Genomic DNA, 22,623 nt, shown 5'->3' with positions numbered 1-22,623 from the left:
TTCAAAAAAAAAATTACTGCTGTAACCTTTCCATTTGGAATACTGGATAAATGACTATTCTCAGCAACAGGGCTTCAGACTGCTGTTATCCATACTGGTTCTAATTCTATAATGGATTTGCAATTTACTACTCCTGCTAGAAGTGCACAGGAGGCAAAAGGAATTTACTGCTATTGTACCCAGACATGAGGTTACTAATATGGGGCAATAAACAAAAAAAATGGCTGAACCCTGATCAAAGCAGAACTGATTTCTCAATTTTAGAATGGCTAGGTTACATTTGAATCAAAGTTTCTATGCAATAGAACAGGATAACAATGCGCAGGAAAAAAATCCACCCCCCCCCCCCATCCCAGGATTTCTCCAACATGGTTGAATTGAATTTGTACAATATATTCGGATCAAGTTTGCATTTATTTGAATTCTACTAGCCCAGTGAAAAGAAAGAGAGCGAGAGAGACAGACAGACAAGGAGTTAATACCACTCCTTGTATAACACAGTAGACAGGCTGGCGGCTAAAGTTAATAGAATTTTTTTTTGAAGGATAGAGAAAGTAACAAAAAGGGCTGTTCAATTTAAAAGAAAATTGCAGAAATGTGTCAGGTTCCTTGCATACTGACTGTCATGAGAAGATATGAATTACTATTTATGTGAATAAAAATATATAAATAGTAAATATGGTGCATTTGTGTTTGTCATAAATATGGTGCATTTATTGTTTGTCACTATCCTGCAGTCATAAGGTTTTACACAACGTAATAAAATATCCCCAAAGTAGTTCAACCAACACATTGAAATGAAAGTATTCTACGTATTTCTCTGTAGATGCAAAAATGAATGAGAATGGTTATATAAACAAAAACAAAATTGCTAGAAGCCCTCAGCAGGACAAGGAATATTTGTGGACAGAACGGCATAATTAATATTTTGGCTGTGGACCCTTTATCAAAACTGGAAGAAAATACTGATAAACATATCTTTCTTTTAAATCTGAAAAGGGAAAATATTACAATACACCAAAGTTAGAAGTGATAACGGGACAAAAGGAAACATTATGAGTAAATCAAGTAAAAGATACAGACACAAAGATATAGAAATGGAACCACTAAAATCTGGCAAAGGAGAGCAATTCAGGAACATGGTAGAAAAAAGATGGGGGGGGGGCGGTGGGGAGCAGCTCAACATAAAAAGTGCAGACTACCTGGACAGAGTGCTGTGATGCAGGATCTCCATCCCACATACAAACAGCTTCTTCCCTCATTCTCAGAAACAACCATCCTTGGGGTGGAGACTCAATCTAAACACTTGGCTGACAAGGTAGTCTGCATCATTGGTATCCACCAGCTTTATTATTTTTCCTTCTGTGATAATTTCCTCCTTACTTTTGTGCTATTGATTCCTGGATGCAGCTCATTTGTCATATCTTCAAATAAGCCAGCTTTTAGACAGTGGGACACTACAGCTAACCACTGGGGGAGGTCCCAATCAACTTTTTGCCTCGAGTCAATAGTTTGAAGATAGGGCTCCAGCCATAATGCTCTTCACTGCAGAATTGCCAGTTGACAATAAAAGAAAACTTTCCTGATCATGAATTCATGGGGCACAGCTTTCCACAATAGCACTAAACAGGAAATCACATATGCAAAGCCCAAGATTTCTTGCTCCTGATGGTTGAAATGCTATTGAGGACGCACAATTGGAAGGTTTAATCTAATGTTCAGGCTTACATCTGAAGAATCAGCATTTGGTTGAAATATTAAACAATAGTCTTGTGATTCTCACAAAAAAAAAGACACAATTAAAAGGAATAGGAAGATTTTAGGGCAATTGAGCAAATATGGGTCTATAATGGGGTGATTCACACCAATTAGCTCTTGTTCCATTCATGGCATCAAGATTCTTGAGTCTACAGATAAATAGAGTACATATCAAATAGTAATATCACAAAAAGGCCTAAAATCATTAAATGTGGTAAACTCATCACTGGACATGACAAACTTTGTCAAATGACAATTCAGTACAGAATCAGAATGTAGTGTAAACCAGCAGTACAATTAACAGTTGTCTTTGTCTAAATCCAAGTTACAATAACGAGGTAACTACCAATGGACTAAAACAGAATAGAGTTATGGATCAGATCCTTTTATTACTGATAGTTACAGAACATTTTTATTTTCCTGGGAGAATGATACCATCGTACTGCAAAATAAAAAAAAAGCAAATCATTAGAAAGTGAAATGCCATGAAACAAATTTCAGGTTGCATCTACATTTATGCATACATTCAGATTGCTGAGTAACACCATGAAAGCAAAGGTACCTTCTGTTGGAACCAACGCATAGCCTCCTCCTTGTTGATCCTGTGTTTGGCTCCAATGCGACCACGTTTACGCTTCTTGTCAGCGATGCTGAAGCCTGGTCTTCCCAGAACCTATAAAATTGAAAAGTGGAGAAAAGAAGTCACAACAGAAGCAACAGGTGGGCAAAGAAAAAGTCTTAATCTCCAAAGTTTCAAATTTCTAGGCTACTGGAGGAAACTATAAATGGGTTGGGCTTTAATTAAACTGAACCAACATCAATATCTTCAGATGGTAAATAGAAGAATGAGGAGAGAGTGAGGCAAGGGAGGGGCAAATCTTTGTATATGCATTCTTAACTTCATTTTTGCAAAAGGGGCAAATTATTCAATGGTTGGTCAGGGGTGGTGGGGTGGAGACAGAGAGAAAGAGCACACAAGAAAGGATAATAGAAAGGAAAAGGGAATTCAATATTCCAATTTATTCAATTTTCAAAATAGGTGGCAAAGTGAAGGCGTGTGGCCTATTAACTAAGGAGATAATTACAACCCCCAGAAAGTTTATCATTGATGATTCTCAAACAAAATTTGTCTTGAAACCAATCACCATACTGGGTATACATTATAGATCAAATATTTCAGGAGGACAGAACAGTTGGCCATGTGGTCATTTCAGAGGGAAGAAGAGAGAGGTTTAGAGTGCAGATACATAGAACTTTATAAGTTGAGAGTATATAAAAACATTATTTACAGGAAGGATCCACAGCAAAGATACAAAGGTTCACTAGGCTCCAGGCTTGGGCTGACAAGTGGCGAGCAACATTCGTATCATAAAAATGACAGGCAATGACCAACAAGAAAGAACCTAACCATCGTCACCCCCTTTAACATTCAAAGGCAGTACCATCACTGAATCCTCCATTGTCAACATCCTGGGAGTTACTATTGAGCAGAAACGGAACTGGACTAGCCATATAAAAACCATGGTTACAACAGCAGGTCAAAGGCTAGGAATCCTGTGGTGAGTAACTCACCTCCTGACTTCACAAAGCCTGTCCACCATCTACAAGGCACAAGTCAGGAGTGTGATAGGATACTCACCACTTGCCTGATTGAGTGCAGCTCTAACAACACTCAAGAAGCTTGACACCATCCAGGACAAAGCAGCCCACCTGATTAACACCTCTTCCACAAACATTCACTCCATCCACCACTGACGAACAGTGGCAACAATGTGTACCATCTACAAGATGCACTGCAGAAACTCACCAAGACTCCTTAGACAGCACCTTCCAAACCCATGACTACTACCATCTAGAAGGACAAGGACTGCAGATACATGGGAACACCACTACCTGGAAGTTCCCTCCAAGCCACTCCACATCCTGACTTGGAAATATATCACCATTCCTTCACTGGCGCTGATCAAAATCCTAGAACTCCGTCCATAACAGCACTGTGGGTGTACCTACACCACAGACTGCAGTGGTTCAAGAAGGCAGCTCACCACCACCTTCTCAAGGGCAATTAGGGATGGGCAATAAATGCTGGCACAGCCAGCGAAGCCCACACCCCGTAAATGAATAATAAAGACAACAACAATCAGCTCTGTTTGACGAAAATGTTTTCTACCACAAAGATGAGGGTAGTGCAGTTGATGTAGTTTATATGGATTTCAGCAAAGCCTTTGATAAGGTCCCACGTGGGAGACTTATAAAGAAGGCAAATCCACATGGGATATAGGGTAATTTGATAAGGTGGATTCAAAATTGGCTTAGTTGTAGGAAACAGAGGGTGATGACAGAAGGATGCTTTAGTGACTGGAAGCCAGTGTCCAGTGGCATACCACAGGGATCTGTGCTGGTTATTCGTCATTTATATAAACAACATAGATGACTATGTGGGGGGTAGGATTAGTAAGTTTGCGGATGATACAAAGATTGGCCGGGTGGTTAACAGTGAGGTTGAGTGTCTTGGGCTACAGGAAGATATAGACGGAATGGTCAAATGGGGAGATAAGTGGCAGATGGAATTTAACCCTGAAAAGTGTGAGGTGATACACTTTGGAAGGAGTAATTTGACAAGGAAGTATTCAATGAACGGCATGACACTAGGAAGTTCTGAGGAACAAAGGGACCTTGGCGTGTGTGTCCATAGATCTCTGAAGGCGAAGGGGCATGTTAGTGGGGTGGTGAAAAAGGCATTTGGGACACTTGCCTTTATCAATCGAGGCATAGATTACAAAAGTAGGGAGGTCATGTTGGAGTTGTATAGAACCTTGGTGAGGCCACAGCTGGAGTACTGTGTGCAGTTCTGGTTGTCACATTATAGGAAGGATGTGATTGCACTGGAGGGGGTGCAGAGGAGATTCACCAGGATGTTGCCTAGGATGAAACATTTAAGTTATGAAGAGAGTTTGGATAGACTTGGGCTGTTTTCGTTGGAGCAGAGAAGACTGAGGGGCGATCTGATCGAGGTGTACAAGATTATGAGGGGCATGGACAGGGAGCAGCTGTTCCCCTTAGTTGAAGGGTCAGTCATGAGGGGGCATAAGTTCAAGGTGAGGGGCAGGAGGTTTGGGTGGGATGTGAGGAAAAACCTTTTTTACCCAGCGGGGCAGTGACGGTCTGGAATGCGCTGCCTGGGAGGGTGGTGGAGGCGGGTTGCCTCACATCCTTTAAAAAGTACCTGAATGAGCACTTGGCATGTCATGACATTCAAGGCCATGGGCCAAGTGCTGGTAAATGGGATTAGGTAGGTAGGTTAGGTATTTCTCATGTATTGGTGCAGACTCAATAGGCTGAAGGGCCTCTTCTGCACTGTGATTCTGTGAAACAAGTGTTATTAGAATATGGAGTGACTTACATGAGTGATTACCAAAACAGAGACTATTATTTTTAATAGAGGCCAAGAAAATGCAATTACAGTAGAGAGTTCTAGTTGAAGAGCTAGCACTGGAACAGGTGTGGGATCAAGTGACTTCCTTTGCTGCAGTTTCAGTATTTCAATTTTCATTCAGTAATACTCAATGTCACTAAGGGAACACTTGCAATATATTTTACCTTCATTATGGTTCTTGTCTGGCTTTGAACCACCATTCTCACAGTCTGCTGAACAATGATACTGGGACAAAAACAGAAAATGCTGGAAAAACTCAGTAGGTCCAGCAGCATCTGTGGAGAGTGAAACAGAGTTAACATTTCAAGTCTGTATGACCCTTCTTCAGAGCATCCAGGTCATACGGACTTGAAACATTAACTCTGTTTCTCTCTCCACAGATGCTGCTGGGCCTACTGAGTTTTTCCAGCATTTTCTGTTTTTGTTGCAAATTTCCAGCATCTGCAGTATTTTGCTTTTATAATAAGATACTGGGCCCAGTTGGAATACCATACCGATCCCTCTTTCCATCATTAGGAGTGGAAAGCATATAAAGCATATTATTTGAAAACAGATTACCCCAACTTTCAGGGAAAGTAAGTTTGAAGTTTGGTTTCCAGTCAGTGCTAAATTAGCTGATCTAGGTCAGGCCATCAGAGGAAAATGACCCCCTCCATGATCACTATCTAGTTATTCCTGCTGAAGTGCTTATAAATGGATGTCAGCTGAGATGGAAACATGGATGCATTGACCCACTAAGCAAATAAACCACCATCTGAAATGGTACCACAATGGAAAAAAGGGTCTTAAAAAGAAACATTGCTGCACATTTAATAACAGGTATATGTATTTATCAAATATGGAAAGTGTTTAATTAATCCAGTGATATAAGAGCATGATGTCAGGAATCCTTTTGAAATCGGTTTCATCACTTCTTCTCCCATAAAGAAAGATCTCACCCATTTCCCAAAAGTAAAAAAAGGTGATGTCCTCCTGGCCTTGATCATAAGTAATTAGAACAGTCGCCTATTAAAAGGCCAAAATGATCCAGTTCAAGAGTGGGAAGTTGAATTCTCATGCTTAACCCCATCTATGCTGCTGTATCACAACCAAGTCATTGGGAAATAATGGTTTTAAAATACTTAAAGCAAAACAACTGCAAGATTTTATAAAATTAGTCAGAATTAGCTTAGTCCTTTTAACTTGTACTATTATAAATATGTAACCACCTTTGGTTTTGTAAGTTTACAGTTGAGTTCTGTAATCAGTTTTTGTAGCTCCATAGTTTTTATAACTTGTATTCTTTATGAACCTGTAATGTATTAGGCTGTACTCTATAGCTGTATCTTGTTACCTTAAGTTTAACACACCAGTCATCTCTAGGCACTGATTTTTATATGTACTTATGTGGACTTCATGTAACAGAATCACAATCTTGAAGGTGCAGAAGGAGACCATTTGGCCCATCAAATCTGCACCAGCTTGCTGAAAGAGCATTCTACCTAATCCCACTCCCGTGCCTTATACCCATAACGTTGCACACTCTTCAGATAGCAATCCAAAACCTCTGTAATTTGGTCATTTCTATAAGATTATGCACCACTCTGTACTCCCTTTACTATATTTTAAATAACTTTTGCAAACCACAGGCAGATAAGAATTCTACAAGACACCTAGACATCAATTAAACATTTGGGTTACTGAGTCTAAATGTTAATCAGTAATGCTAGTCACCACACTCGCTTATCTTGAACAAACACACACCAAAACTAAAAGCAGACATTGAAACTATTGAGAAGTCACAAAATGTAATAATAGGAAAGGCTACAATGAGGTCTTATGCATAATTAATACAATAGACAATCATCCACCACCCAAATGAATCAAAAACTGATCATGCACCACTCGAGCCAATCAGAATCCAAAAACAGAAGAAATCATCATGCGCATGGGTTGTAGTTTTGAAAGAGCTTTGAGTAAATTCACTGCGCCTGTTAGAAGGCCGAACTGAAGTATGCTTTCCAGCCAGAGCAGAAGATCACAACCCTCAAGAGACCGGTAAGTATCACCTTGTGCCCTGGGCTGAATCAGGAAGCAAGAACCGCAGTGAACCAGTAAAGTCACTGCCTTTGCTAAGCATTGCTTAATAAATGTTTCCTGACTTACATCACCAGAATGTCTCCTAATGCCTGAATGGTCAAAGTATCAAAAGGACAAATTAATATTGAGTAAGTGGATTTGGAGGTCAAACACCCCCAAAATTACATAAATTACTTCTAAATCTCCAAGTTAAAACAATTCCAGAAGATGGCTCACCACCTTTGCCAGCAAAGTTTACACCCCATGAACAAATTTGAAGAGACCCTTAAGTTTGCTGTGCACATGAATAGGCTGGCCAGGTAGTTTTCCAAGAGTTCAGGGATTGTTGGTTGCACTAAAGTTGCTATTCAAATGTGATGGTCTAAATTAATTTTAAGGCCTCTTATTTGATCAGCCTGGCACACTACCAACAGCATGGAATAACATGGTTCATCTCCTGCCTAAGGAGCTTCATACTGCCTTCAGTTTTTTTTCTATTAATCCAGTACCCAGTATCGATATTGAGTTCTTCCACTCTAAGTTACACTTCATTCTCAATCCTTGTTCTGTTTATTTCTCAATCCTTCAACCTGATTTGTTAAGGAGATACACAGTAGCTTGCCCTGTTCACTCAGATCCCAGATGCCTTGTTTCCTTTGTTGCAGCATTATCAGCTTACACTTGCAACAATTTGTCATTCAAAAAATGTAAAACCTAAACATACAAGGCAAGTTTAAAATAACAGCAGGTATCATTAGATGCCTCACTCCAACAAATTATGGCCCAATCTATTTGAAACTTGTGAGAACACAAGAACTAGGAGGAGTAGACCATATGGCTCACTGGACCTGCTCTGTCATTCAATATGATCATGGCCGATCTTGGGCTTCAACTCCATTTTTCTGTCTGCTTCACATATCCCTTAATTCCCCACTACACAAAAAATCTATCTATCCGTCCCAGCTTTAAAAATATTCAACGGTGAATCACCCACAACTCTCTGGGGTAGAGAATTCCAAAGGTTCCCAACCCTTTGAGTGAAGCAATTTCTCCACATCTCAGTCCTGTATGATTGGCCCCTGATACTATGCCCAGTGGAAACAATCGCTCCTGTGTCTACCCTATCAAGTTCCTTCAGAATTTTGTAGGATTTGATACGATTGCTTCTTACTCTTCTAAACTCCAGAGAATATAAGCTCAATTTACTTAGCCTCTCATTATAGGACAACCCCCTCATCCCAGTGACCAATTTAGTAAAACTTAGTGAGGAGCCTCATCGCTTGTGTGTGCAACTAATATCATGCCACCCAGCAGCACAGCACACTGCAACTCTAATAAGTTTGAATATATTTGAACAACAGTAGCTTCCATTCTGCCACCAAATGTTACTATTTATTAGTTCAATAAAGGGAAACACCATTAATCCAAAAAGAATCTCTTACCATGCATTATGTATGTTATCAGTATTAGCTGCCCATCACATTACCTCCCCACCTCCTCACCAAGTAGCCATTCATCTTGTGTGACTAAAAAGACGGCAAGTAGTAATGATCAGAGGCATCACAATCAAATGCATCCTGTTCTCCTAAGATATCTACACTCTTTTCAACTGGAATTACAACAATTAGCAGCAGGAATCCTCGGCCTTCAGGGCAAGACAGTCCAGGATTACCCCTTTGTCTGTGCTGAGCTAGCTTAAGGTAGAAACAGGGAGTACGTTATATCATATCCCCCACTAATTAGGAAGAGTGGGGAAAGTTTTTGTTTTGTAAAAGCCAATGCACCCGTCTCCTATCGCTATCTAGTGCCTACCCTGGAAAGTGCACAGTGAGAATATGAATCAGATCAGCCATGTCACCTTCAAAAGCACACCAACACTCGAACTGGAGTGCAACATAAAGAATGGCCTAGGGCAATCTACCAGAAGCTGGGTAATGCTCTAAGAGCCATAAGTCAAAAAAGTCAGCACATTCAAGCCAGCAGGGGAAAAAAACTGCATCAAAATGGCAATAATGGGGGAATTCTAATTTTGAAGCTTCAGCCATGCTACAATCTCAATACACTAAGTTACTATCCAAACACAATGGCCAGTATAATGATTTCATTTCAGAATCTGAGGTCACACATAGAACCTTTACTGCACTTTGTAATTCGTAAAATTAGAGCAAGTGTATCAATGACCAAGAATTATTAAATTATATAGGGTTGGGATAAATTAAAATTAATATAGCTTCTTCACTATATAGGGCTTGTGCACAACTTAATCTAGTATTGGGACACTTGAATATCTAGACAAATAACTAGGATGGGTTAAGTATTACACTAGCTGCCATTCTGCACTAATGAAAATGTATTAAATAAAAATCTAAGCAATTTTTTAAGTCAACTTACTTTACAGACAGCAGGGCTGAGAGACCTGGGAACAGAAGGCTTTGTAAAAGCAAAATACTGCGGATGCTGGAAATCTGAAATAAAAACAAAGTGCTGGAAAAATCAGCAGGTGGAGCGAGAAACAGATAACGTTTTGAGTCCGATATGACTTTTCTTTGGGACTCAGAAGTAGAAGTTTGGCTTGGATCAATGTATGCAGGAAATAGCTGGGCCCAGAAAAATATCCCTTGGGGAAAAATGCTTGTGAGCAGCGCATTTAAATGCATATTCATCCAACTGTTTTAATCCCACAAGGTAACCATGTAACAGATAGTACTTACCACATAGAAGTCCAAACCATAGATACCAATGCTTGGATCATACTTAATGCCCAAATCAATGTGCTCCTGAATACCAAAACCAAAGTTGCCAGTATCTGAGAAGTTGTTTTTCCTCAGCTCATATTCACGAACCTGTAGATGAAAGGAATAAAGCAAAATCACTAAAAAGAACTTCATTTGCTGCCTCACTTTCACAACAATCAAAAAAAGGTCAATTCTAAGAAACATCTATTTAAATTTCTCATGAATCTGTAAAAAACCTAGCTACTTTGACAAATAACATTATTTTACTCATTTGAGTCACACTCAAAATTTCAACTCAAACCGTTTCCACCAACTCCACCCAAGGTAAAGACTTCTCCCAGAGGTCAGCATTAATCAATTAAAAAATTAAGGAACAAAGAAAAAAAGGTTTTGATGACAGGTCACTGACATGACATGCTAACACTTTTTCTTTCTCCACAGATGCTGCTTGACCTGAGTATTTCCAGCATTTTTATTTCATCTACAGTATTTTGCTTTTGTGCTAAAATTACAGGAATTATGCACTTTCCCCAAAGAGGTGACTTCTACAATTACTTAACAAAATACTGCAAAATAAAGCCATCCTACTCACTTTAAGGCCTTTCTCCAGGATCTCCTCGGCTTTGGCACCACGGACTGTGCAGTGAACAGCAATTTTTTCATTTCTCCTGATACCAAAAGATCTCACAGTGTAGCGAGCTGATGAAGAACATACATTATTTGACAATGCTATAAATTCAAAAGCATTTAAAAAAAAGTTTTATCAAGTTCAAGCAGTGCATACAAACTCACCTTTGGAGAAGACAGGGGTTTGGCCAGTGAGCTGCTCAAGCACTTTGGCGGCTCGAGTAAGTCGATCACCACTTTCACCAACACATATATTCATACAGAGCTTTCTGATGCGGAGCTCACGCATAGGGTTCTCTTTCTTCTCACCCTGGTCCTAAAATAAGGGATTACTTTAGAAACCAAGATATATTTTGCTGACGTTATGTGGTGCTATATAGCTATGCTTTATATCAAAAATGACCGTGTATTTATTGGGCTGAAAACCACTGGTGGAGATTCAAAAGGACTGAACAGCAGCATTCATTTAAAAAATGCCAAACATTAGCATCGCTCTCGCCAAGACGCCAAACATTAGCATCGCTCTCGCCAAGACGCCAAACATTAGCATCGCTCTCGCCAAGACGCCAAACATTAGCATCGCTCTCGCCAAGACGCCAAACATTAGCATCGCTCTCGCCAAGACGCCAAACATTAGCATCGCTCTCGCCAAGACGCCAAACATTAGCATCGCTCTCGCCAAGACGCCAAACATTAGCATCGCTCTCGCCAAGACGCCAAACATTAGCATCGCTCTCGCCAAGACGCCAAACATTAGCATCGCTCTTGCCTTACAAATTCCAAAGCCATTACAATGGAGTCAGTCTGTCCAGAAAACCCCATCAGAAATAACCACTTTGGGAGAGTGTGTGAATGTACAACGCCCTAGCCCATTCACAAAACATGCAGACAATCACCTGTGTACTCAACTGGGCGTGGAACAAGGATTAGATATAATCCTTTTAGACAATTAACACAGTTTAGACTTGATTAGATTATGACTATGTACCTGGAATCAACTTGCTGTGACCACATTTGGGTGATTGGTCAATTGGAAAGAGGAGATCATGTGATGATCTCACTAACCCTCTTTGTTAAGAAACTGCTTTTCTCCAGGCTGCGGAACAGATGCAGAAGCAGAACCCCTGAGTGGGGCACAATCTCTATCCAACCTGCCAGTTTAAACCCTGCCTGCTGTTTTGATAATCTACTCACCGTAGGCAGTGTTTTCAAGAACTAACCCAGCAGCTGCTGTTTCCAGAAGAACAGATAAATCATCTGTCAATATCTTTAAACTGTTACAATGCCAAATTCTGAGGAACCATCAAGCCCAGCCTGAAACCAGTCATCAACCTTCAAGATCTGTATATCACTACCTTTTATTTGACTTTAAAAATTGCTTAATGAATCCTCTCACTTTGTAAATTACTTGTGTATGAAAGTCAGAGTGTTTTCATCATTTTTAGATTTGGTGTTAAGTACAATGAATACTAGTATCTTTTCTTTTAAAAACCTACAAAACCAGTAGTGTCTTTGACAGTCACAGCATGTAAACAGTTAATTGGCAAGCATGAACTTTTAAAAAAAAACTTTTGCAGGTAAACAAGGAGTGGGAAAAGAGGAGCCATTCTCCTCCTCACCTGGTCATAGAGGTTTAGAGCTGACTATTATGGCCACAATAACTTCCTTTTCTCTCCACCCTCTCCCCTCAAAAATTCACCTTCCAGACAATTTTCCTCCTGTACCTCTCTCACAAAAAGCAGTTATGATAGTGCTGTCACTAGGAATTCAGTAAAACGTATGAGATCTCCTTACTTTAACCTTGCAGTACAACCGTAAATGTTACCTTGTCTCAAACTAGAGTTGTCATTTTGAATTATTCAATTATAGAGTGAAGTATGGGTTATTACAGGCATGTCACTGATGGAAAGAGCAAAATGCGCCTTTTTCCCTGTTGTATCCTGGTACTAGAATGCCAAATAAATCTAGCAAATAGCATTGCAACTGTTCCTAGTTCCACAATTTAGCAGTCTGACAAAAATCAGGAAATCAGCCTCTATTCAGTTCAGTGCCCTGCACTCGGATTCCAAATTTATTACACAGCCTTTCGGTGGCATTGTAATAATGACCTATCATAGCAATTTCAATCACCTGAAGTAAAGATCTGTTTGCAAAAGTTAATAGGATTATACTTCCATACACCAACAAATTCATCAGATTAAAAATCATACAATCAATACACTACTCCCACAATAATTATTTTATATGTCTGTTGTCAACTGAAATGGATAAAGAACACTTTCACTGATTTTTGACAACTCAAACCACAATTTCAAGTTGTGAATTTTCTTCAGTATTAAACACTCAGCTCACCATGGGTTGTTAGAAGTGAGCTACCTGTACAGGTGAATTAAATTCAAGCTTCTATAGAAATTGAAAGTTATTTTTAAGCATTACAGATCACTGCTGTGGTGAAGACAGCTTCCAATTCCTTTAAAACAGGATTTAAGCTCCAAAACTCAATAGGATTTTGATACGGCAGCACTAAAACAGGAACTATATTCCAAGCCCTAATGAACGAGGTAACCATTAATCCAGATACTTGTGGCACTCAATCCCACCCATCATTCATCCAACTGCACTTCATGCCCTTAATACCTTTGCCGCTAAACACCTCAACATTAGAGTAAATAAAATCAAAAGCCAATTATAAATAAACCTATTGTTTAAATTGATTTCCTCAAGCCCTTCAGGCTAACTTCCTTCGAACTAATAAATTATGATGACCTCCTATATTACCTAATATACCTCAAATTCTTCCCACCAAACTTACAGCCTCCTGTCTGAACCATAAAACTTGAGCTTCTCTAATCTTTCTGCAATCATGAACATCAGCCACTGGCATGATTTTTTTTTTTAAATTCAGTAGCTATCTTGCTAGATTGCCTATTTTTTTTAATATACAGTATACAACTATATTAAAATATAAAGTCACTCATGCTTTTGTGGCTTGTATCTTATGTAACAATTTGTAGGATCAAAATAGCCAGAAATTGAATAGTTTGCTATAAACTTGTCAATTCTATTCTAAGAAAATAAAATCTGCTCTCTGACCCATAATTTAAAAAATTCTATTAAGAAAATTTAAAAACATGTGACATTAAATTAGTGGGGCAGGGGGAGAATGGAGATGGTCAATACTGAGGAGGATCACAACAAATTACAGGAGGACATCGTTAAACTTGAAGAATGGACAAATACTTGGCAAATGAAGATCAACACGGATACATATGAGGTAGCACATTTTGGTAGGAAGAATAGGAAGATTACTTATTACTTGGAAAGTGCAAGTCTAGATGGTGTAGAGAAGCAAAGGAATCCAGAGTACAAATACACCAAGCACTGCAGGCATTCACCAAGAATCCTTAGACACCACCCAGGAGGACAAGGGCAACAGGTAGATAGGAACACCACCAACTGGAAGTTCCACTCTAAGTCACTCACCATCCTGACTTGGAAATATATCGCCATGCCTTCACTGTCACTGGGTCAAAAACCTGGAACTCCCTTCCTAACAGCATTGTGCTTGTACCTACTGCAGCAGTTCAATAAATCAGCTCACCACGCCTTCAAGGGCAACTAGGGATGGGCAATAAATGCTCAGAAAGTGAAGCCCACATCCCATGAATGAATAAAAAAAAAAACACATCACTGTAAGTTGCACCATAGGTTAGCAAAGTGATGGAAAAGCAAACCAAGTGTTAGGCTTTATTTCTAGAAGGGTAGAATTGAAAAGTAGGGAAGATCTTCCAAACCTGTATCAAACCTTGGTTAGAACACACTGAAGTACTGTGTACACGACAGTACTGGTCACCATATTACAAAAAGGATGTAGAGGCACTGGAAAGGGTGCAGAGAAAATTTACAATAATACCAGAAATACATAAATTATTAAAAACGTTTTGATAGAGTGGGTGCAGAATGTTTCTTGTGGGGAGGAGCATAACTAGAGGTCATCAATGTCAGATAGTCACCAATAGATCCAATAGGAACTCAAAAAAACTTATTTTCCCAAAGAATGGTGAGCATATGGAACTTGCTACCACAGGGAATGTTTGAAGCAAATGGTATTGATGAATTTAAGGGGAAGCTAGGCAAACATTTGAGGGAGAACAAATAGATGGTTACGATGGTCAATTTAGATGAGGAAATATGGGAGGAGGCTCGAGTGGTGCACAAGCACCAGCATAGACTGACTGGATGGGCCAAATGGACTGTTTCTGTGCTATATAATCCTGTGTAACGACCACTCTTTTTTTAGTGTCCTCTATAATTATAGAACTGTTTCTAACATCCAAATCATTTGCATGTAGATTATAAAGAGGTTCAAGCCTAAAACTCCATCCAACGCCTTCCACGGTCGGACACTACATTTAAAGAGGTGTTCAACTTCCTACTTTTAAACCAGCTTATCTAGTCCGCAGCAACTTGCGTTTATGTAGCGCCTTTGGCATCACATACGCTAACCGCTGGATTTCCAAAAAGCAAAGGCGCACTTAGTAGACTTTCCATTAAAATAAACTGTCATTCCGAATTTAAAAAGCAGAGCGCTCGAAACTGACAAGTTGAGGAAACGACACAGACCAATATCAGTAACTGGAGCGTCTCTGCATCAAAGCTAATGTGTGTTATCTGTAGCCTAACTTGTCCTCCACAAGCTTCTGGCTGAGCGGCTTTCACCTCCATTCATCAATAAAACTCAATGTGAGCAACGTTTTTTTTTGCGCCTCAAACCGGGAGGCTCGGTGATTCATAAAAAGCTAATGGATTTTCTTTAAAGCTTTCCCCGTTCTGCTTACCGCCATGTTGGTGGAGGAAACAAGGCAACAATTCAGATCAGAACATACTTAGGGCCCGAATCACCCTGGAGATAAAAGCAAGAGAGGTTCCTGCTGCACAGTGTTACCGATTAGCGCCACCTTTCCACTGCCAGGAAAACTGCATCCTCCTCAACGCACACATCATTTATTCCTTTTGTTATCAGTGGGGGGGAAACTTAATTAGAAAATGCCGACCACCAATTTCCTCAAAAACTGATAACTCCAACAAAAAAAAAATGGGACTTGCATTGGAAGAAGAAAAGCAAAAGCCTGATAAGTGTGGAAGGTACAAAATGTGTTTTTTTTTTATGCTTGGCTGCATATGCCTCACCCTCTGACATTTGATTTCTTGGTGTGCCATCGAACATCTAAAAATATAACTCTCACAATTTATTTTATTTCTTTGAATTTCTCCCAGCCAGTGTTGTTACATTGCTGCCGGTTTTGCTGATTAATAAAAAAAAATAAAATACTTGCATTTATATAGCACCTTTCATGACCACAGGCCATTCCTAAGGCTTTACGCTGATGAACCACAGTTGAAGTACAGTCACTGTTATGTGGGAAATGTGGCAGCCAATTTGCACACAGCAAGCTCCCTCTTCAGCAATGTGATAACGACTATAAAATTTGTTTTTGTGATCTTGATTGAGGAATAAATATTAGCCAGGACACCAGGCTCCCTTGCTCTTCTTTGAAATAGAACTACAGAATCTTTTATGTCCATCTGAGAGGGCAGACAGTGCAACACTCCTTCAGGACCATATTGAGGTGTCAGCCTAGATTTCTGTGCTGGACCTAGCTAGAGTGGGACTTGAACCCAAAATCTTCTGACTTAGAGGCAAGCGTGCTACCAACTATGCTACCACTGTCACCATGAAAAAAGTGGTGAAGCCTTCAAAAATAAAAGGTTATCATATATTACTGTACTTGAGTTTCATTGCCTTCTTTCATTAAGAAAGTTGTACTTGTAGCTCCTTTGATGGCTTGGTAAGGAGCATTGTGAAGTTGAGTCAAAAAGATTCCCTTTCAGACTTACCCATGAAAAATGGCCACGTGATTGTAGGGTCAGAAAGTCAGTGGTGCTAATGGAGCCATTTCCCAGTAGGAACCAGCACATTTAGATGAGGCGGGGGGTGGGGGGAAGTGTAAATGAGAAGATACAAATCATATTCCAAGGGTAAGTTAGGCAAATCAGCAGAATATTTTTCTCTACAAAAGGTGTCTTTGTTTCTTCACCTTGGGCTGTATTTTCATCCATGAATTGGGTAGAGGGAGTGAGGAAGATTCCCAGCTCAGCTAGCATGCCTCGGGGAAAAAGTGCCCACAAGGTAGTCATTTTAATTCCATTGGGGTGGGGGAAGAAGGATGGTGGGTGCAGGCTGAGGTCAGGCCAGCCTACCCCAGAAAAAGGTCAGAAGCAGCCACAGGTGTTTCTGGGTTGTTTAAGAGGCCTTGTCCCAGTTAAAATAAAAGTAAAAAGGCCCTACAGCCCCCATGCCTCACATCCCCTCACCCCCCACATACCACCTCATGCCCCTGTCCATCCCACCCCACCCCATCCCACCCATTCCCCCATACAAGAGTATGCCCCCAAACCAATCCTTAAGGCCCCTCAAGCCAAACTATGGCACTTTCATGCCCATTCACCCACTATACACTTATAGAGCCAATGAACCATATAGTGATAATTAAATATTGTCAAGATAATAATGTTTATGTTATTGGAAATTATTTTAAAAGACTGTGTGTGTGAGAGATAGAGAGAGAGAGAATTGGATTAAAGCCAGTTGCTCTACAGGCTTTGATATGTAGAAGACAAGTAGGTTTGAAATGTTAATTAGGTTAACATGGGGGCAATTTGCATTTTATCTTTAAACAAACTCAGGTCAGGGTTAGGTTAGGTTCAAAGAGGGGGAGTGAAATATTACACCTAACCAGGTGAAGCTCAGAAACTGGTTGTTTATTTTTCCCAAGGATTACTAAAGTGGGTATTATGAAAGGGTCTTATTATTAGAAGACGTAAAGTTCAAAAGACAGTGATACAATGAAAATTTGCATTCAAAGAGGAAAATATATGTACAAAGGAAGAGAAGGCTGTTGGTAAAAAGGAGAGGGATTCTAAGATCTAAAGCCTCCAGCCTGTAAGCCCCAAGCTGCTGTCTGCAAGGACCCAGAGGTGAAAGAAACTCATTTTGAATGCGACTGTCTAGAGTGTGCTTTGCCAGGGGTCTGTTTAAATCTGTGTTTTACTGTTGCCTTAATGGAGATGTAGCTAGGCATCAGATTAATTAGGGGAATTTTGTAGCTTTATCATAGTAATTTTGTAGACATATGTGTTTATAATCTTTGTATTAATAAATGTTTAATTTAGTTTTATTAAAACTTCAAGACTCAGTGGCCTTTTTACTACTGAATTCAAAGCAGCTATCTCAAAACATAATTGACAGTTATTTCAAGTTTCCCTCTAGGATTTGACCAGCTCAACATTTACCATGGGTGGTGTCATAATATGTTAAAAAAATGCTTTAAGAAATTTCATTGATAACTTTCCACTTTCTTAAAATAGACTCCTTGTTACTAAAGCCCAATAGAAGTGATAATCATCCAAACCATTTAAACTGTCAATAGCTGAAACAGCAAGCACTAGAATCCTCTTTATCTCGTGTAAATAAATATTGTGCAATTGACAGCAGAGATCAGAAAACCAGAGCTGTCAATCAAGCAATGTTTTTCCTGGAGTCTGGGTGTTTTAGTACCCTGATTGTCTGAGCTTCCAGCCAAGAATTCATAATGAGGCTTGGCTGAAAGCCCAGAAATCCATTGGCCTGTTGAAAATCTGCTTGCAGTTTGAGCTATTGATGCTTTAAATGGTCCAGATGATTGATGCTTTGATTGGCCTGTAGTAAGAAGGGGATTTTAAGAAAGTGGAAAAGTTATCAATGAATGTCTTTCTTTTAAAAAAAAAAACAGCCTATTGTCATTCTAGGTTCATTGGTTCTATACAGTGTAGTGGATGAATAGGCATGGAAGTGCCATAGCTTGGCATGGGGGCCATGAAGAGCCACAGGGGTTGATTGGGGGGCATGGAGGTGTGGAGACATACCTCAGCATGGAGTGCATGAGGGGTCTTGGGACGTGGGTGCAGACTATAGTTCACAACACTTGAGGTGCCGTGCACCATGACTCTTATGCCTAGTGGGATTTTACAGGCCCACCAAAGTTAATGGACTTTTGAACAGCTTGCTGTATTTTATAGTCCCACTCCCACTGTGACGAGGCTGTAAAATTCTGCCCCATGAAAATTGAGGACTTAGGACATACCTATTCCCACAATGGAGTCGGCCAGGTCCGAAGTGCAGGGTGCGCGTTTGCGACCCAAATCAACATGCATCCTTAAAAGACACTCCCAAAAATCAGAAACCCCAGGAGTGGGATTGTGAATCCCAGAATCAGGACCTGCCCACTATTTTTTTCTTTATATAAAAGGGCTCCCAAGTCATCCTAACTGGGCAGAAACCCAGCCCCTTGACTCCTTGCTGAGGTGTCCTTCCAAAAGGCACTAACCTTTGTTAGCTTACCCAAATGACTGCTATTGATAACAAAAACAGAATTACCTGGAAAAACTCAGCAGGTCTGGCAGCATCGGCGGAGAAGAAAAGAGTTGACGTTTCGAGTCCTCATGACCCTTCGACAGATGTTTGAGGATTGACAATAAAGCGATCAACACCTTCAGGTGGAGAGAGAAGTAAGAATATTCGAAGTAAAGAATGCTTTAGGCTATAAACTATTTCCCCCTCCTGCCCCTAACCTACCCTAGTTAAATAATCTGCTGGAACTCACTGTTTGTTCACATGTGAAGAATTGTCACTTAAACCAAACTGAAGATCTGATGGTATGTATGGAATTGTTGATTCCTTTTAGATGAGAGGGAAGAAAATGAAGGGATGTGAAGAATATTTGCAGTCCAACTGCTGTTGCCTAAAGTAGAGCAATATTGATGTAGGAACTTGTGTCTATAGGCAAGAAAATTATGGACGTTGAATTTTGATAAGTGAGAAAATTGGAAAGCTTAATACTCAATGTATAATTGTATCCTCTCCTTAAGTATCACTTGCTGTATTGTGGCCATTTACTGATTTCCAGTCTGCGTTTATAGAACAAAAGTTTAATATATCTATAGCTTTATTGGCAATAAGTAGAAAGCCACAAAAACAAAGAAACTGAAGATATACATAATGAGGTTTCACATGGCATTACTCAAGACCAACATGCTACCTGTGATAGTGCTGATAAAACTAGCAACATTTAACATCTTTCAAGTTTAAGAAATTCTTAAACATGGTTGGCAAGATTATATTCCCCTTTTCTGTGTTTTATGATTTTTAATGCCAATTTTAAGTCTATAAAAGTGATATTATTAATTTAATTATAAACTCAGGAAGAATAGGAATAGATATTTTTAATGTAAGATATCAGGAATACAGAAATAAGTCCAGTTTCCTGATATTGAAGTTATATGTTTATGTTAATGGTATGGGGGGGTGGGGGATGGTCTATCTTAAATAAACCCCCTCCCTTGAGTTGATTGAGCTTCCTGAGTATAGAAAATGTATAGTGTCAACCTAGAGGCTGGTAGCTCCAAGATTATATCAAACAGCTGCTCTTCACCCTTAAATACGACCTTAAAATGCTACAATTAAGAGAAGGTGGAGATGCAGCAGACATTTTAACTGTTCTTATCCAGGATCTTATTTGCAAATCAAGCTCCAGTGGACAGATGGATGCACACCCTAGTCTGAGTGCACAACCAGTTCAATTGCCCAATCAAACTTCCCAACTGTTCCATTCCTTGGTAGCAGGATCCTTTGTGAGAATCTACTACTAGTTATTGGGATATAATTAACATTTTCTACATACAATTGTTGATTCAATGTCACTCCTGACTTGCTCTGCTCAATGTCTACATCTATGTATTTAAAGGCCCCAGAAACCAGACTTCCAACCTAGAATTCCTTCATCTTCTCGATTACCCATTGTTCAAATTCTATAGAACATCCCCACAGGAAATCAACAACATGCATGATAAAGATTCCAGCTAGTTTCTCCTTATGGTACCAGTAGAACATTAACTGAATGCAACCTATTTTCAACAAGACAGACCTCACAGAAAAATACCAAACTCTTGATGCATCATTCAATCCATAATCACTTATTCAGTCACCATTGAATCCTCTATCCTTTGCTTTACAGCATAGTTGTTCACATTTGCTGCAAAAGTGGCAGGGAACGACTGTTTCCCCAGAATTATTTTTGTTTTGTTTTAAGGGCAGCAGCCATTTGATCTAAGAGAGATTCTTTCCCCCAGAACTAAAAGACTATCAACATGGGAAATGCAAGCACAGTTCAGTAATTTAAATGCCAATTCCAGAATTTCAAGCTTAAATCTGTAGTCTCCTGTACCATTTATCAAAATCCATGATATACTCTTCCATGGACTGATCATTTGATTTCCTAAACCTATCAAAGATCATCCAAGCTTCATATGCTTCCAATAACTCATTCTTTTCGGAGAGCTTATGCAAATGTTGTATCAGATGGTTTAATCCTTCTTCATGAACCAAATCATCCTTTTTCCACTCTGAAAATACTTTGCTCTTCATCTTACTTTTGGATGGTAATGATAACACCAAAGCCATACCTTGCTTCTTCCAGGGTATAGAAGTAACCCAGGTCCACATTTGAACTTCAGCCTTCCATTGCTGGTAAAACTCAGAGTCAGAAAAAAATTGGTGGGTAGTCAAAGCTTGCAATTTTGTACTATCCTTCCAACATTCCATAACTTAATAAATTGTTAGCATCAGTACGCTTCTTTTCCCTCAGAGGACTGAAATAGAATTCTTCATACACAGAAGTCACTCAGCAAAGCTTAAAGTTCATTCTCTACTACCATGTTACTCACAATAAGAGGTTGTGGTGGAAAAATTAATCCAAGCTGGTCTTTTATCTAACACTGATTTATTTTCAAGACAACTCCTCAGTGCTACTAACTTCCTAATAGCTTCATCACAAAGTGCTCCAACTGTATCTTTCTATTCTATTTAGATGGAAAATTAATGCCCATCACCTGTTTAACTAGCAATTGGTTTTAACAAGGTGATTGCCATATTAACACTCAAGTCAGTATATCTTGGGTTGAAAAATTGGTTCTCTGATAAATTCCAATTTAGTGCTAGATGCCTATGGTGCAAATGCAACTGCCTTCCTTCGGAGGGAGGTGGTGGCATAGTGGTATTGTCGCTGGACTAGTTAGACCAGAAGACCCAAGTTAATGCATGGTTTAAGTCTTCCCACGGCAGATGGTGGAATTTGAATTAAATAAAAATCTGCAACTGCCTTTCTTCCCTCTTCCTGAATTGCTTACCACTCAGAAGAAGAGCAGTGCTGCTTTGGCTTAGGTTTACTGTGGTGGCTTGGATAGATCATGTAGGATAAAAGGGTAATGCTGTTGTTACACCAGTAACCACTGGTATCACAGATTTTTGTTTATTTTTATCATTATTTTGAGCAGTACACATCACTAGAAAGGCCAGCATTTATTGTCCATCCCTCTTCACCCTACGAAAGTGGTGATGGGCCTTCATCTTGAACCACTGCAGTCTACTTTGTCACTATATTTTCCGGTGAGCAAAGATACTAAAGACAGATTTCCTCTGGCATCCCCAGGTGTAACTATACCAGTTTGCCAACTTAGATCCGAGGGTATTACTGAGAATGTGCAAAGCCCATTGTTTTGCAGCAGTAATGGAGTATTCTACAAATGCGGAAGATGTACAATGCAATAACATAGGGCAGAATTTTGCCCTCATCGGGCAGGCTTGATGGGAGCAGGCTGGAGCGGTTGGGAAGCCAACCTTCACCCACGATTGGGGCCAGACCACGATTTCACGCTGGCGGGCCAATTAAAGCCCGCCTAGTGTGAAATGCATACTGCAGCGCTCAGCTGAGGCACAGAGCTGCCTCAGGGAGATGAACAGCTTTGAAAATGAAAATTAAAGCATTTGTAAGATGTTAAAAATTGAGCTCCCTCATGTGACCCTGTCACATGAGCTGGGACATGTTAGAAATAAGTATGAACATTTTTTTTTTA

The 22,623-nt window shown here is 39.7% G+C and overlaps 1 protein-coding gene across 3 annotated transcripts; it reads right to left on the bottom strand.

The window, feature by feature from the left end:
- Nucleotides 1-396: 396 nt before the first annotated feature.
- On the bottom strand, nucleotides 397-15,568 carry LOC121291466 (60S ribosomal protein L11). 3 transcript variants are annotated; one of them, XM_041212684.1, is made up of 7 exons: nucleotides 15,453-15,568; nucleotides 10,780-10,930; nucleotides 10,580-10,686; nucleotides 9,964-10,095; nucleotides 9,644-9,717; nucleotides 2,321-2,431; nucleotides 397-2,200 (listed from the first exon to the last, which is right to left on the bottom strand). In XM_041212684.1, the coding sequence occupies exons 1-7, from the start codon at nucleotides 15,456-15,458 to the stop codon at nucleotides 2,158-2,160; spliced, it is 624 nt and encodes a 207-aa protein (XP_041068618.1). In that variant the 5' UTR covers nucleotides 15,459-15,568; the 3' UTR covers nucleotides 397-2,157. The 3 variants fall into 3 exon arrangements, with proteins under 3 accessions (XP_041068618.1, XP_041068616.1, XP_041068617.1); XM_041212682.1 differs by lacking the exon at nucleotides 15,453-15,568 and adding an exon at nucleotides 15,238-15,443; XM_041212683.1 differs by lacking the exons at nucleotides 9,644-9,717; nucleotides 15,453-15,568 and adding an exon at nucleotides 15,238-15,443.
- Nucleotides 15,569-22,623: the final 7,055 nt, after the last annotated feature.

The sequence above is a fragment of the Carcharodon carcharias genome, chromosome 19, assembly GCF_017639515.1.
Source record: "Carcharodon carcharias isolate sCarCar2 chromosome 19, sCarCar2.pri, whole genome shotgun sequence".
Lineage (NCBI taxonomy): Eukaryota > Metazoa > Chordata > Chondrichthyes > Lamniformes > Lamnidae > Carcharodon > Carcharodon carcharias.
The sequence above is the reverse complement of the archived record's forward strand: the minus strand, read 5'-3'. Positions and strand labels throughout refer to the sequence as shown.